Genomic DNA, 17532 nt, shown 5'->3' with positions numbered 1-17532 from the left:
CTGCATTAACCACAATGCTTAATGAAGTGTTTTTCACCAGTACCATTTATTTAGTTTAACTGAAAACAGGCTGACAGCAACACACATTGGGGAAATATGTTCATTTCTCTGAACTGAGTTTGCACTTGCGAAATGAATGAGTTCAAATTCAAAACAATCAAGAGTTTTGAGGCTTTCCATTGTGGTTACGGAAAAGGGTAAGCTACTAATTCATACAAAATTATTTACACACTTCATATGGAGACTTCATCAATTATTTAATGCAGCATCTTATTGCAATTACCAGAAATGAATCTCCATCCCCGTTTGAGAGTCTGCAGTCTGCCTCTTATCTCGTAAAACACACATAATATTAAGACTTTTTTTATTTCCATTCCAACGTTTTTAAAGTGCTTTCTTGATAAAAAAAAAAAAAGGCAATTAACACCAAAGAAGCTGAACCTGCATTTTAAATATTAAAGTCGGCCCAGTATTAATCCTTCAATTCCATGACTGTATTGTGTTCAGAAACATCACCATTCCTAATGCAATCATGTCTGTGAATATTAATTTTTTTGAAAAGGATTTAAAGGATGTCAAATTGACCTTAAGGGAGACTTAGAGTTTATCCAACCATATCAGTGTGCATCTGCCAAAGCGCCAATTAATCTCATATTCTAATTCACCAAAACATCTGCCTGGGCTTCTCTGAATACAAATGTACTCTCTCTGTGTGGTAGATTCTTGTATAGCTGCAAAAATCGCAACCTGACTTAGAAAAAAGGTCACACTTTATTTTGATGGTCCGTTTCTTGAATTTAAGTTACATTGCATCTATATGCCAACTAATTCTCATTAGATTATACTATAAGAAGGCTGCTAGGAGTTAGGGTTAGTGCAAGTTGACATGTACCTGCAAAGTTTCTTATAGTCAGTTAAATATCTGTTGAAGGAGCAGTATCAGCAGATATTAAGAAGACAGCCTACTAATACTCAAATAGACCATCAAAATAAACTGTTACCGTTTATTTATAACTGTTACCGGGAAAAAATGTGTTCATTCAATATGTTTGACTCGATTTATTAAAACAAGAAAGTCCTGCTTTTTGGAGAAGGACATTTGGAATGACTGGTTTTCATAAAGCCTTTTCCCCTTTCAAAATTGTCAACGCATGACGTCTGTCAAGATAGAAATCTGTTCATCTGTGCTAAAAGCGCCGTCTTATTCTCTAACAGAGTCATTTGGCACACACAGCTGAGTGTGTTATTAACTAACAAAATAACTTATGATAACTGTTCAAAAACTAGCACACCCAAATATATATGTTATTTAAAATATTAAATACAAATTTAAGAAAGAGGAAAAATCAAAAGAAGCAAAATATATATATATATATATATATATATATATATATATATATATATATAGATAGATAGATAGATAGATAGATAGATAGATAGATAGATAGATAGATAGATAGATAGATAGATAGATAGATAGATAGATAGATAGATAGATCTATCTATCTATCTATCTATCTATCTATCTATCTATCTATCTATCTATCTATCTATCTATCTATCTATCTATCTATCTATCTATCTATCTATCTATCTATCTATCTATATATATATATATATAAAACATTTTTTTGCCATATTTTGCTTGAATTTAATTGTTTTATCTTTCAATTTCTTCAATTTGTAAATATGTTTGGTGACTAAAATATTATGTGAATAAATATATTTAATATATCTGTTTAATAAGTCTGCTTTGTTTAAATGCACCAAAATACATCGCCAATATTCACTGGAAATGGATAAAAATATTCATTTCAAAATGATGCTGAGCACTGTATATAACAGGGGAACAGCAAATAGCAAGATAAATAAATACAAAATCATTCACATAATAATTTTGTGTAAGTTGGCATGTACTTGCAAAGTTTCTTATAGTCAGTTAAACGTCTGTTGAAGGAGCAGTATCAGCAGATATTAAGCAGACAGTCTACTAATACTCAAATGGACCATCAAAATAAAGTGTTACCGGAAAAAATGTGTTCATTCAACATGTTTGCAGATGGCTCGATTCATTAAAACAAGAAAGTGCTGCTTTTTGGAGAAGGAAATTCGCCATCACTGGTTTTCATAAAGCCCTTTCCCCTTTCAAAATGGTCAACGCATGACGTCTGTCAAGATCTGTTCATCTGTACTTAGAGCTCCATACTTATTCTCTAACAGCAATGAGTCAGTTGGCACACACAGCTCAGCGGTTTTATTTTTAAAGAGCAGTGGAAAACCAACAGCATTACACTAAAGAAAGAAGAGTCCAGGAGGCAAAAGGCATACAGTTACTAGGATCCTGTCAATTGCAAAGCTTTTTAGAACGCAGCCCGTATGCAATATGTCTTGCCACATGTATAAAAATAAAGATCACAAATATTGTACAGTAGAAGGTTTTTTTTTAATTGTGTTGTAGCTAAAGCTGAACTCCTCACGTCTGTTTCCCCTTGGGAAATAAAAATAAAGGAAGTCGGAAAAATAGATATATACAGTGCTCAGCATTTAAAAGTACACCCCTCACAAATCTATCTTTTATATTCATATTTTTAATAGGAAGCTATAGAATATTATGTTTGTGCATATGCATTAGATTAGTCAGTGCTGAAGCCAAATCTGGAGCTTATCTAACAAAATAACTGTCCAAAAACTAGCACACCCAAATTTATGTAAAAGAAAAGTATTAAATACCAATTTAAATCAAAAGAAGCAAAGAAATTTTAAAAATATAGTTGAAATTTTATATTTATATATATATTTTTTGCTTGAATTTAATTGTATTATCTTTCAATTTCTAAATATGTTTGGTGACAAAAATATTGTTTAAATAAATAGATCTGTTTAATAAATCTGTTTTGTTTAAATGCACCAAATACATTGCCTATATTCACTGAGGAATTGATGAAAATAGATTAATTTTCAAAATGATGCTGAGCACTGTATATAACAGAGGAACAGCAAATAGCGAGATAAATAAATACAAAATCATTCACGTAATAATTTACAGCTCTCAGCATAAGATGCCTCATTTCCAAATTGCCTCGAAATGAACTGCAAGAGATTCTTTTGCAATAAAACTCTGGTTTAAAAAAAACAAAATAAAAGATACTAAATGAATTAGTAGCAGCAAAACATGTCAAAGCATTGGCACGAGAAATAAGCACTGGCAGATATGGCAAACCAGCCACATTTATCAAGCACATACATATATAGTTGAACTAGTGCCAGTGGAATCAAGGAAGGGATGTGAACACGCACACCTTAAGCAAAGAAACATTCACACAACAACATTCGCACACCCTCTCACACACAGCATACATTTCCAGACATACATAGCAGTCAGACGCAACACATACCCATTCATAATATTTGCTCTGTGCGTGCACACACTCACGGGGATCATCAGCAAAAAGACAATGATCAAAGAAATGGAAAGCATCACTGCTATCAGCCCTTAGTCCCAAAGTATCACCCTGCTGAATGTTCACACATTTAGGGTGCAGTAGATCAGTGTACACCAACAAATAATTATCATTTGTTCTTTTATACAAAGAGAGAGTCAGAAAGAGCACCTCCAGGGAAATCAGGAGGTGTTTGTGTCATCTGACACAGCCACTGAATTCTAAAAGTCATTTTTTTGATAACGTAAAGAGTCATCATCATCATTTTTTTTTAAAAAGAGCATTTGTATTAATACATAACGAACATATCATATCATATATCAATTCAAAGTCTATTAGCAATCAGTCCAATCCATAACAAGTATTCTGTATTCACAGAGCCTTTCTGCATCAGAGCATGGCAAGCAACCTCCCCTATGGTCCTGCACTAGGGGGGATCTGTAACTAAAAGCCTTAATGTTCGATCGGAGAAACTTGCGTCAGCTCGTTTCATACACATTGCCCATGGCAAGGATTTCCACAAAGAGTAATTTGTGTCTTTCAGCTTTGTTCCTCAGAAATAGTGCTGTGTAGGCATCAAGTAGACCGATCAGCATGAAAAATCAGTACGTAAATATTCTGAATGGAGTACCTCTGAAATCCTTAGAGAAATCCCCAAGGCTTTTAGAAAGGTGAGAAATAACACCAAAAAAAAAACAAGAGAGGGAAAAAAATGCAGCAACCTTTGTATTGAGCTCCAAATCCTGTGGCTTGTCCTTGCAGGTGTGCCATAGTCCTCGTAAGTTCTTTTGTTTCCAGCCTTGATTTGTCAATGTCCATGAATATTTTTGGATTAGCCTCATTTATAGCACAAGTCCTTGAGTCTGAAGCCTGAGGTGGTAACCTGGACAGAATAGAGTCATTTGAGTCGCGTGGTCTCCTCGGTACACCCGGCAGCACAAAAAGCCCTTCGTTTACATCACAACAACACCATTATTGTGCTTCTTTTAGTGTTTTTTCTGACGCTCGTGTTCTGAATAGCTGTAAGTGTTTGTGTTTTTATAAATCTGAGGAGACGATGCACCTCAGGAGCTTCAGAAGAATGTGCCTTTGGTGTTCTTGCAGAGGATCTTTTTGAAGGCTCTGCGGAAGTCTTTGTTGAAGATGGTGTAGATGACCGGGTTGAGGCAGCTGTTGCAGTAGCCGATCCAGAAGAAGAACTTGAAGAGTGGCTCTGGCAGGGCACACGAATCTGGGCACACAGCCTGTAGGCTGTATGAGAAGAAGAAGGGGAACCAGCAAATGACAAAGACACCAATCACTACCGCCAACACAAAGGTGAATCGCTTCTCTCGGTTCACCATTGCTTTGCGGCGTGCAGAGTTGGGCGTTCCTTCTTGCTTGGCCTTCCGGGCCACCAGCTTGGCACCTTTAGCAGTGGCGATCATGTCTCTGTATTTCTGCATGGTGGCAGGAGAATGGATGCCACTGGGGGTCATGGTCGGCGTGCAAGGGACCTCTAACCCCCTCCCACCTTGCTCAGTGTCCGAATCAGAGCTCATGCTTTCTCCATTATTGTTGTCAGGCTCTTTCTTGTTCTTGTTCTTGTTCTTGTTCTTGTTCTTGTTGTTCTTCTTCTTCTCCTTTTTCCCCTCTTTACTTTTACTGGGAGCCACTTCAGATGAATTTGAAGGAGACGGTGAGGGGCATGGGGTGGTTGGTGTCAAGGTTGTTGAAGGGGCTTGCAAAAGGTTGTTGGCGATCGGGGTGTTTGCAGCCTGCTGGACAGACTCCACTTGGGACACAGCCAGAGTTGGAGGCCTGGCTTTTTTCTGAAGTGCGCCAGGCGTTTCATCTCCTCTTCCATTTTGGATCTTGTGCTGAGGGGTTGCAGCATTAGTTGGGGCCTCTTTGCGGGGCTCCCCTGGTGGACATCGAGTGCGCTGCTTGGCGATCTGATAGATCCGCATGTAGACTAAGATCATAATTAGACAAGGAGCAAAGAAGGACCCAATAGTAGAGTACAGAATGTACCAGCGCTCATCGTTGAGCTGACACTGAGGCAGCGCGCCTGACTCGCCACCACCTTTATTCTTGTTCATAGATAGTAATGGTGGAAATGAGATTACCGCCGAGATCAACCACACCACCAAAATGGCACACTTGATTCGTTTGGGTGTCCGTTTGGGACCGTACGTGACGGCACGTGAGATAGACATGTAGCGGTCGAGACTGATGGCGCACAGATGCACTATAGAGGAAGTGCAGAACAACACATCCAGCGCCAGGTAGATCTCACACCACACAGAGCGGAAATACCAGTAGCCCATCAGTTCATTTGCTAAGGAAAAGGGGATGATGAGGGTGGCCACCAAGATGTCTGCAGCAGCAAGGGAGACCAAAAAAAGATTCTGGGGTCCTCTTAGTGAGCGACTTGTTAAAACAGCGATGATGACCAGGATATTGCCTACTATTGTAATAAGCATCATCAACGTGATGGCTGTTGCAAAGGCTGCTGTGGCTTCAGGAGAGTACGGGGCGAGTTTTATCATGCTCTGGTTACAAGTCGGTGAAGACGTGCCTCCAGTGCTATTAGTGTGGCCAGGCAGACCCACGGCAACAGGGCATGGGCTATCCATGACTGCCAATGCAGAAGGTGCACGTGGGCTATTCTTCTCTATGGCAATCCGTATGTGGGTAGAATAAGTTGAATAATATGGTTTAGCTGTTTGTTTTATATCCTAAAAACGTAGTGTACAATATTTTGTAAAATATTAAATTAAATAAAACCTTTATGTATAAACCCCCTACGTATAAACGAATGAATACATTGCTAACGGTACTAAAGATTCTGTCAGTCATCGTATGTCACATCTCGTTGGGTGTTGTGAATTTATTAGTTTGCATCTCAAAAGATTGAATTAAGCCACATCTGAGTAACATGCAACTTAATAAAAAATAAAATAAACATCCGAATAATTGTTATACATTTTAATTTACGATTCCCATTAATTATTATTTGCGTGTCTGTCGTTAAATAATCAACTTCAGAATGTTGTTACATAAGACAGGTTGAAAATGAAATGTGAGAGGGGGACAGCTAAAACAAAAGACCACTGCAAAAATATGAGTGATCACATCTAAAGTGAGCGATTGATTAAATGCCAATATGAAAAATATGCGCAATATTGTGCTTCTATTAAATGATTTGGATAATAATTATTCAGTTACAGCATTAAATAAAGTTAACATTCAATTTGAGATTTTAATAAACGTTATAAAATGTTGACAAGTAATTACAAAACAAATATATTGGAATGCTTAAATCTAGGTTACCCAGATGCTCAACCCTCCACGGAGCGCGAGGCTTTAAATATAAATCTCCAGAGAGAGCGCAGCAGCGCGCGGCGATGTGCCAGTTTCCCCTCACAGTTTTCACAAGTTTGCAGAAAGAATTGAAGTGCAACAACTACCCTGATAAATGATGGAGTCTGGTGTAGTTGTGTCGTTGTTACATTCCTGAGTGGAGAAAAGTCGGCTTACTGGAGAATCAGAGGCACGCCAAAAGAGTCGGGTATGTCCAAATATTAAAAAAAAGTATCAGTGAAAACAGTTTGTCCTCCGTCTCCCTTCGTGTTTCTCCTGTTTCAGCAGTATCTCATTCAGCAAGTTGGATGCCTCCTACGTGCCGCGCGCATTACCAGTTTTAAGTATCGGGGCGGCTAGCGCAAGCCGCTCTCGCTTCATATCTACGCAACGGTTTTCCTCAGTACCCCAGTATAAGTGATGTCAGGACGGGCGTCATGAGGCGAACTCTTCCCTCCCACTTAAAAGCCTGACCTATCCTAACACTCTATTGTCAAGCATAAAACAAATACAGGCGCGTAGTGGATGCAATTCTAATCGAACCTTTTGGAGAGGTCAACCGTACAATCAACTCGTGTACAAAATGGATAAAGGTAACAATTTTGATTAATGGTGTCTGCACAATAAAGAGCACTGTTATTATTAGGGAACTTGTAAACGGGATACATTTGGAATCATTATGTAGGGAAAATGAAAAAGGCTTTTTGCTGTTTATTGTGCGTAATAGTTAAAAAAAAACCTGCAGAACATTTGATCACTAAGTTGCTGACTGCCTCCAACAAAAAAGCAACAAATTAAAAGCCAAACAAACTATAAAAGCAACAGAGAGCTTATTGAAACGTTTGAAACTTTAATCGCAGACTGCGCACTCGTGCGTAAAAGGACTCGTGACGATCGTGCGCTTCCTCCGCACCGTATTTGCACTTCATTTCAGAAAGATCAAGTGGTTTAATGCTCTCTTCAGATATGATAAAGTGCAACATACACCCAAATGCAATTTAGAACCCCTTCAGGCGTACCCATTAGGATCAGTGAATTTATGTTTCCGGCATGACCTTTATTAATAGTGATCGTAGCAAAGAACAGAACACGTTATGTCAAATAAGTCGAATGATTTGATGCATTTCCACAATGCAAAAATATTTCAAATAAATATTTGCATAAAGCAGTCTTTTGTACCCTTCAGTGTTTTATAGAGACATTGACTGTTTTATTAGTTTACTGTTTTGATATAGATAGATAGATAGATAGATAGATAGATAGATAGATAGATAGATAGATAGATAGATAGATAGATAGATAGATAGATAGATAGATAGATAGATAGATAGATAGATAGATAGATAGATAGATAGATGGATGGACGGACAGATGGCATGGAATTTCTTTTTACAAATCTGTGGTAAGCTATGCCCCCTTATGGACAACAAACACATTTGCTCATGATCTCAGAACAATATTAAACCATAATACATTTGCAGATGTTTCAGCATTCAATATTCATCAGTCATTCTGAAATCAGCATATCTTGATCAATTTGTATCCTTAAAGATATATTATAGTTATTAGCTCTTATGATCTAACTATGATTGAATGACATTCAGTGGGAATTTAAAACCTTTCGAGGCCTGAAATTTTGTTTTTGAAATTTAAGACATTTTAAGACCCCACAGATACCGTGTGTTAATTGCAATTTCATCTGCTAAACTTGCTTGTATGACATCTGAGCTATTGAGATCATTGAAACCCAATAATCAGTATAAGTCATCTGCATAGCAGTTTTTCAAATACAGAACTAAGGGGTAAAAACAAAACAGGTCCTATAGTATGCCTTGTGGAACACCAAAAATATTATTTAAAGGGTATTTGTAGTGTAGGTAATTATGTAGGGGATCATGTTTCTAAAAGAATAACTGTAACAATCAGACAGCAATGGATTTATATATCCTGTAAGGCAGGGGTCTCAAACTGCTGGACCCCTCCTCCTCCCTCCTGTTCGCAACTGATGTCAAAACATAACGAGATTTGGTCCCCAAAAACATATATTTCTGAATCACTATCATTGTTGTGCAATCGCATATAGCCTTTTATGGTTTTGACAAGCTCTATTTTTAAAAATATTCAAGGGTCATTTGATCATAATTAGTTTTACACCACCTGAATTGTGTTGTGCAAACAATTCTCCATGGCTTATACGTTATAATGGTGCTGTAAATATGATAATTTTGCTAATATTTAATTCAAATGGTCTCATTTAATAGATTTTCCTCATGTGCATATTAAGATTTGTATTAAAAAATGTGCATTTTGTAAAATTTGACTGCTGGCTGAATTGAACATTTTTGTTGTAGTTTTACAAAAAAAGAAAGATATTGAGAAGAACAATTGCCAGTAAAGTCACTAAAGTTACCCAATCTGCTTTTTGCTGTTCTTGCGCTACCTGTTTAACTTTTGGTTAAGCAGCAATTGATTGGGACAGAAAAATAATAATCATTATTATGCCTGTTATTAAATTGTAGTGTTTTCACAGCAATTTAAACTACCCCTTCAATATGTACAATGAGAAACAAAAAGAAGGAGTTTTTTTGACTGCATGTACTCTGGGGAAGAACGTTTGAGTGCATCAGTTACATCAGGTTTCCACGTTTTTATTGTACTTGAATGTTAAAGCGTCCCTACTTTGAATTGTCAGTTACTGGTCCCCCGCCAGTTTGAGAACTCTGCTGTAAGGTCACTTAAGAACTGGGCAGATCAATAGAACTCATTGAAATGTATAACTGTATATCATCTGCACAGCAGTGACATTTTTTATTATATTTTTATAATTATGGAAGCAAAAGGAAATATTTCACAAAACTGGTCATAATAGGTGGCCCTGTGGAACAATGTGATTCACAGTGGATGTGAATGTTAAAAAAAATCCATAATTTTGCTTTGGTGTCTTTTTTTTTCCCAGAATCTGAAAAGTACGATTAAAGCAGAGATGCCCAAATATGGCCCGCTGGCCAAAGCTGGCCCATGGCAACCTTTAATTTGGCCCACCCATCTTAGAAGAGGAGTATGATGGAGATGGTTTTGAGATTGTTAATTCAAATTAAATGTAACTCTTTGTTTGTTTCCTTTATTGTTAAAAGCTAACTGAAATGACATGTTTCAATTAAATGGTGTAAATTAATAAGAATTCGTTTAAATGAATATACTGGCAACTGTAGATGCAGAGATTTTGGTGAGCTAATCAAGTCAAAGGCAGATTTTGCTTGATTAATGTATTCAGCATTGAACTTCACTGTGCTATAAATGTGATTATGTTTTTATTGCTATAAATTATCATTTAAAAAGTTATACTGCGTTAGTTAATATAATTTAAAGTATGTTTTTTATTACTTTAAAAATTTAATTAAATAAATTAGGAAATTACCGATGGCAACTTTAATGTATTATACTGTAGTTTGATATATTTACTTTCGGCCCACAGCTATCAATGATATTTGGTTTTTGGCCCTTCATACAAAAAAAGTTTGGGCACCCCTGGTTTAAAGTATCTTTAAAAAAATGTACTTGCTAACATAATACTATTGAAGTTCAATTATCAGTATGCCTATAATTTAAATAAGTCATGATAAGTTCTCATTTGTGAGTCTCTTTGGAAAATAGCATATGCCAAATCACTATTTATAAATGTAAACATTGTACAAAAGTAAACATTGTATGAAATTACTCTGATAAGGGTTGAACGTTTATAACATACAGTTTCATGCACAATAAAGTTTTTAAAAGTGTTTTAACAGTCATAAGGAGTGAGATTATAAATGCGTCAGGGCCTCTACTGTTAAATCTGCAGTTTCTAATGACAGTGAAAGCGGTCACATGCAGATCAGCAAATATAATGTTGCTACTATTTGCCGCAGTTATTTGAACCAACCTCAATTTCCCAATAACAAAAGCAAACCCGCTGTGACTGTACATCATTTTTCTGCTGTTATGAGCAAGCTAAATAGAACAATTAACCCTGGACAACTTGCAGATTTTCCAGTTCAGTTAGCTGACAAAGTGCATTGTGGCTGAGGGGACTGCCAATATTCCCCATAGCCTGTCGTAAGCATTATTTAAATTATTAGTTTAGGTATTCAGCGTTGAAAGAGGCAAAAAATAAATTACTGCCATCAGTAGACTGAAATGAAAAGTTCGTATATGAGACGGTTAATGGTTTCAGTCGCCATGTAAAAGCTCTAGCAGCATAAATATTAATATGTGATTCAGAAATATGGAGAGGCTCAATAGCACTGAAACAACGATAAACGGTTAAGGCTGGATACTATTAAAAATTCAATTTGAAACTGCTACAGTAAGCAAAGAATTATAAAATGTTTGCCAGATATCCTGATAGAATCCTTCTGAGTTTTAATAGAGATGCGTGTGAGAGTTAAAGCCTGACCAAACCACTCTTGGCATCACAGGATCAGCCTCACATGGGCAACCGCAGTCTATTTTTCACCTTAAGTGTTCAGAACTTCCATCCATGTTGGGCAGAAATCTTAAAATAAAATCAGTGTTTTCCATGCCTTGCTCACAATGAAAGAGTTGTAGATGTTGATGGCTGTAGGCAGCAGTGACCTTCTGTAGCACAATCACCTCACAAGCTGATTGCAGATGAATCACACACACAACTCTTCAAAGCGGCTTGTGTGTCTGCTAAACTTTCTTCCTTGGTATTTGTCCACCTTTAACACATTCAGTAATCATTTAGGAAACAAATAATATGATTAAGAATAAAGCTGCGGTCACACCAGAGTTTGTGTGAGCGAAATTCTGTCGTGCGGTGCTGCAAAAAGGGGCGGGATTAAACAAGAAGATTAGACATTTAAAAAAGCCAGCAATTGCTCCATATTTTAAATTTCTGTCCAGAGAGGTTGTGTTTTAATCCTCGATTGGTCTCACGCAGTCAAGTAATGGGATTTCCCAGTTCAGAGTTCTCCAAGCTTGAACTTTGCACAGCAGCGAACTGCAAAACTTATCGCATGACCCTGCGTTTCCGGTCTGACGCTTTCGCGTGCGTATGAATGGAAGTCTATGGGAGGAAAAGCCCAGTGTGACTGCAGCTTAATACTGTTATAGTTGAAGACCTGCTTCTGTTCACTCAGATTGTTTTGCTCAACAGCCAGTTCATTAGGTCACCTGTTCAACTGCTCGTTAACACAACTGCTATCAGCTGGTAATATGGCAGCAACTAGCATGCAGGAATGCTCAATTTCAGGGAGTGTTTCAGTCAGTTCTCTTGTTTAGTAGTCAGGGCATTGATCATGGACCTCATGTATCAACGCTGCGTACGCACAAAAACGTTGCGTATGCCAGATTTCATGCTCACGTTTGGATTTACTAACGATGAAAGTAACGTGAGAATTTGCGTTGGTATACGTCGACTTAATATCTGACGTACGTGTATTTCTTGTGTGTGTTTTATTTCCATTGGCAACTCCTAGAGGCATTTATGTTAAATAGAATCTTTGAGCCGTGCAATGCCAGCTGTATGGGACAGTATCATCCTCATGACTAGCAGGTATATAAGGTTTCCATACCATGCAGTTGACCAGCCAAACATTAAAGCGCAATTTGCAGCGATCGCCGGATTTACCAAAGTAATCGGAGCGATCGACTGCACGCACATTGCTATAAAGGCGCCATCTGAAGACGAAATTGCATACGTGAATCGGAAACATTTCCATTCAATAAATGAGCAAATAATATGTGATGCTCAAATGCGCTTAACAAATATTGTGGCAAGGTGGCCTTGGTCAACCCATGATTAAATCATCCTCACGAACAGCATGATTGGGATGAGGCTCCAAGGTGGCAGGTACTCCATCAGTTTTAGAGCGGGCGATTGGGCAGCTAAAAATCCGGTGGTGCTGCCTTGATAAGAGCGGAGGGGTGCTGCTATACCACCCTAACATAGTATTCCTCTAATAAACCTGTGTCTCCCACACACACGGATACTACTCTAGTCAGTAAAGTGTCCCCCACAATTAAGGCAACACGCTCCTCAAAGAGTGTTAGTTCAGCATCCGCTGTTCCCCTGCCTCTTCGGTCACCACTTTGACGATGCGCGGCTGTTCTCCTCTTAACCTGTACCTTTACATCGGACCATTTTTTTAAAATTCACTCACAGTGCGATGTTCAGACCCCACTGCGTTAACCGCATCAGCTAAACTCTCCCACTTTATTTTATTTTATTTTTTAAATTAATTTCAGAGGACAAACTTGTAAATAACACTGTTTTTCTCCGGTCTACCTCTGATAGGAGCACCTCCGATTCACATTCTGTGAAGTTTCTCTTCTTGCTTGCTTGCTTTTGCCAATGGTTTTTCGTTGGGTTTTTGCCAAAGTGGAGTCATTACCATATTTATTAGGGGGAGGAGACAGGGAGGGGTTTGCACTCGTGCATGTGCGCTCACTTTCACGTTAATTCGGATGTACAAAGAGAATATGGGTACACATATTTACAGCTTTGTCCATACGCAATGTTTTAGTAGGAATTCAAGTCTTTGTACATGAGGCCCCAGGTACTTCAATCACAATCTTTTTCTGAAACATTTGCTCTCTTAAAAGTCACACAATGCAGTGTGAAAATCAGGAAGCATCAATGATCATTATGTTTGTATCCGAAAATCTGCCGGCTATACCAGGGATGTCAAACTCAGTTCCTGGAGTGCTGCTGCCCTGCACAGTTTAATGTAATGTACTGTATATCTATATAGCACATCTCCACTCCACCACCAGTGTGCAGCATCCACTTTGATGATGCGACAGCAGCCACATGACAACGTCGCCAGTGCACTCACCACACATCATCTATTGGGGAGTGGAGAGACCAGTTATAAATTATGACAATTATGATAAAGCCAATTCGGTGGATGGGGATGATTGGGAGGTCATGATGGGTAAAGGCTAATGGAGGAAATTTGGCCAGGACATCAGGGTTACACCCCTACTCAGTAAGTGTCATGGGATTTTTAATGACCAAAGTGTCAGGACCTCGGTTTAACGTCTAATCCGAAAAACTGCAACCTTCACTTTAATGGGGCATTAGGACTCAGACCACAGTTTGAGTGTCCCCTGCTGGCCTCACTTTTTCCAACTACAGATGACAATGGTTATGGGATTCCAGCATTCTTCGAAATATCTTCTTTTGTGTTCTTTTGAACTGTCCTTTAAGGGTATGGGGGTGGTGTTGTATACAGCAGATACCTTAAAGGAAGTTCTGAAGTACAAAAAAAATGAATCACGTGAACCAAGAATTTATACTGTTAAACAGATACAGAACAATGAAGCAAACAATTCATTCATTAATGGTTCAAATATTGCTGGTATGAAACAATCCAATAATTTATTTATCTATAAATGTACTTAAAATTATTATTATTATTAAAAATATATGTTGTGCTGCTGTTTATACTTAAAATTCCAGTTTTGATGTTGTACAATGAGTGTTTTCATGTTATGCTTAGTTTACCAATGTGTAGTGAACCAAGGTCCTTACTGCCCTTACCAGTGGTCAAATTTGTGCACACAACCTACCGATTCACGACCTCGGGAGCTGATTGAGTTCAAAGAGTTCAATCTGCTGAAGTTCAAACCAAGCACTAGAATGAGGATGAAACATTATAGATGGGATGATACAGGTTTTCATAAACTGCAGATCTACTGGGATGACAGATGTCAGAGCAAAATGACCAGACTGCTTCAGTTGATAGAAAGACATTAACTCAAAGAATCACTTTTTTATTTTTTTATTATTATTATTTTATTTGAGGTTTGCAGAAGAGCATCTCTAAAACCAAGACATCAAACCTTGAAGCAGATGAGCTACAGCAGCAGAAGAAGAGCACACTGGTGACACTCCTGTCAGACTCAGAAAACTGAGTCAACAATTCACACAAGTTCACTAAAAATGAACAATTTTGAAAAATGATTGGCTGGGCTGATGAGTTTTAACTTCTGACGCAGCCTTAGGATGGCAGGGTCAGAATAAACAACACTGAAAGCAAGGATCTATCTTGCTTTATATCAATAGTTCAAGCTTCTGGCGGTGAATTTGTGTGGGATAACTTCTTGGCACGCTTTAGGCTCTATACCTACTGCGCATCATTTACACATTACAGCTTACCAAAGTATTGTTGCTGACCATGTCCATCTGTTTACGTTCACAGTTATGGACCCATGTTGTGATGGCTAAAGCTTAAATTCTCTCAAACTGTTTTTTGAACGTTAATAATGAGTTCACTACACTAAAATGACCTCCACAGTCACCAAATCGTAATCCTTTAAAGCAGGGGTGTCCAAAATCAGTCCTGGAGTGCTGGTGTCCTGCAGATTTTAGCTCCAATTCTTGCCTCAACACACCTGCAAGGATGTTTCAACCCCTGCTTTAGAGCATGTTTGTGATGTGGTGCAACTGGAGATTCACATCATGAAGGTTCAGCTGACAAATCTGCAGAAAATGTGTGATGGTATCATTTCAGTACGGACCAGATTCTCTGAGGAATGTCTTCAGCTACTCGGAGACCATGAGGAATAAAAGCCAAGCTGATATTAGCGAGGTGTGTTTAATAAAGTAGCCAGTGAGACAGTCTTGTTTTTAACGGCGTAACACTGCCACTTAGTGGTCTCTTGCATAAATGCTTGACAGGAAGGATGGATGTATTTTATTGTGAATAGTCACCAGATGGCGCGCTGGTATAGTACCAAAAAATAAATAAATAAAAATAAAATTTTCTTGTAGTAATAGATTTGTGCGGTTAAAACAGTGGTAAATAATGTGATCCTGACCAATTTGAATGTGGATCAGTTACTTTTGTGACAATGTAAAAGATACTCATATAAAAGAATTGCAGTTTAACTTGAACACTTAAAATGGACTTATAAGTCATAACTACAGTCTTCAGTCACAAGATATATCAGAAATTATTTATTATGTGAAAGGTGCTTGCGACTTGCAATTGCAACCTAATTGCAACTCGTAAAGATTATTGAAAAGAAATAAATAACTAATTCAAATTTTGTTATCACTATTCTTATAATTAACAATATTGAACTTTTAAACCATGTTAACTACCCAGGTAGCAAAGAATTCTGGCCCAGATTTGGCTTAAAGTTGGCACAGCGGGCATTCTTCCGGCACTGGCATACAGCATGTGGGCCAAACATGGCCCAGGTTAGTTGCACCATCTTTAAGGCAGCACACAATACTTGGGCCAGATGTCAAATGTAGTATTTGGCCCAGATGTTAAAAATTGATATGTGGGCGATGTGAGTTTTGACCCACATTTAAAATACATTTTTATTATTGTCAGATAAAGAAAAAAAAATGTAGCAATCAGGTTGCTTCGAGAAAAAGCACACCCGTAGCATGCCTAAAGTGCAATGCTTCATGGGTTTATTAATTTCATTGCAGTCGTGACACACCAACATATCTGGCCCAGTTCAGGCTTAGTTATGGGTTATTAACTTGGCTGAGACTTATCCCAGATGTTGTCCATGTTTGGCCCTTGTCTGGAAGCCCAGTCATGTTATGTATCCTAATTCACTGCGAGATGTGGGCCAAGCAACAGCTGATTGTGTGGGCCAGAGCTGGGCCAGAGATATTTTGCTTTGTAGGTATTAAACTATGCTAAAATATAGCAGTTTCTCTATAGCAGGTATATAAGGTCACACACACACACACACACACACACACACACACACACACACACACACACACACACACACACACACACACACACACACACATTAATATTGATCATAACAAATTATTTCTGAAAGATCTTGTGACACTGAAGACTGTGGTTATGACTCCTTGTGAGTCCATTTTAAGTGTTCAGTTTGAACTGTAATTCTTTCATGTATTTTCTGAATATGTTATGATGGTAAATGTGCCTGTTATTTTTGAGAACACACACTTTTGTTCTATCAAAAATATAATGTCCAATTCTTATAACTGCAAATTGTTTATTTATTTCTATATATAGAGTTGAAATCAGAATTAATAGCCTCTGACTTTTTTTCTTTTTTAAATATTTCCCAAATGATGTTTAACAGAGCAAGGAAATTTTCACAGTATGTCTAATAATATTTAATTTCTTCTAGAGAAAGTCTTATTTGTTTTATTTTGGCTAGAATAAAAGCAGATTTTAATTAAAAAAACATTTTAAGGTCAAGATTATTAGCTCTTTTAAGCTATATATTTTTCTATAGTCTACAGAACAAACCATCATTATACAATAACTTGCCTAATTACCCTAACCTGCCTAGTTAACCTAATTAACCTAGTTAAGCCTTTAAATGTCACTTTAAGCTGTATAGAAGTGTCTTGAAAAATATCTAGTGAAATATAATTTACTGTAATCATGGCAAAGATAAAATAAATCAATTATTAGAAATTAGTTATTAAAACTATTATGTTTAGAAATGTGTTGAAAAAAATCTACTCTCCATTAAACAGAAATTGGGGACAGGGGAAACAGGGGAGCTAATAATTCAGGGGGTTTAATGATTCTGACTTTGACTGTATATAAATATATTTCTATAGAAATATTTATATTATATATTTAGCTATTTCTTACTATTTAGACATCCTATTTCACAAAGAGGCTTACCTACAAATATGCTGGGTCTGTAATTTGGCAAAAAACAATGAGTTAAAACATAATTTGATCTAAAATATTTAAGAAAAATGACACTCACTTTCAAA

General features: G+C 37.4%; 1 protein-coding gene across 1 annotated transcript; it reads right to left on the bottom strand.

Annotated features, from left to right (window-relative positions):
* Positions 1-1736: 1736 nt before the first annotated feature.
* Positions 1737-7161, bottom strand: adra2b (adrenoceptor alpha 2B). Its single transcript, XM_056463376.1, has one exon. It carries the CDS (start codon positions 6056-6058, stop codon positions 4514-4516), a length of 1545 nt encoding a protein of 514 aa, XP_056319351.1. The 5' UTR covers positions 6059-7161; the 3' UTR covers positions 1737-4513.
* Positions 7162-17532: the final 10371 nt, after the last annotated feature.

The sequence above is a fragment of the Danio aesculapii genome, chromosome 8, assembly GCF_903798145.1.
Source record: "Danio aesculapii chromosome 8, fDanAes4.1, whole genome shotgun sequence".
Classification (NCBI taxonomy): domain Eukaryota; kingdom Metazoa; phylum Chordata; class Actinopteri; order Cypriniformes; family Danionidae; genus Danio; species Danio aesculapii.
This window is presented reverse-complemented; position numbering and strand designations above follow the sequence as displayed.

Coding starts and splice junctions, on each gene's coding strand:
- adra2b (XM_056463376.1), bottom strand. CDS start 6,058: ATGGATAGCCCATGCCCTGTTGCCGTGGGTCTGCCTGGCCACACTAAT.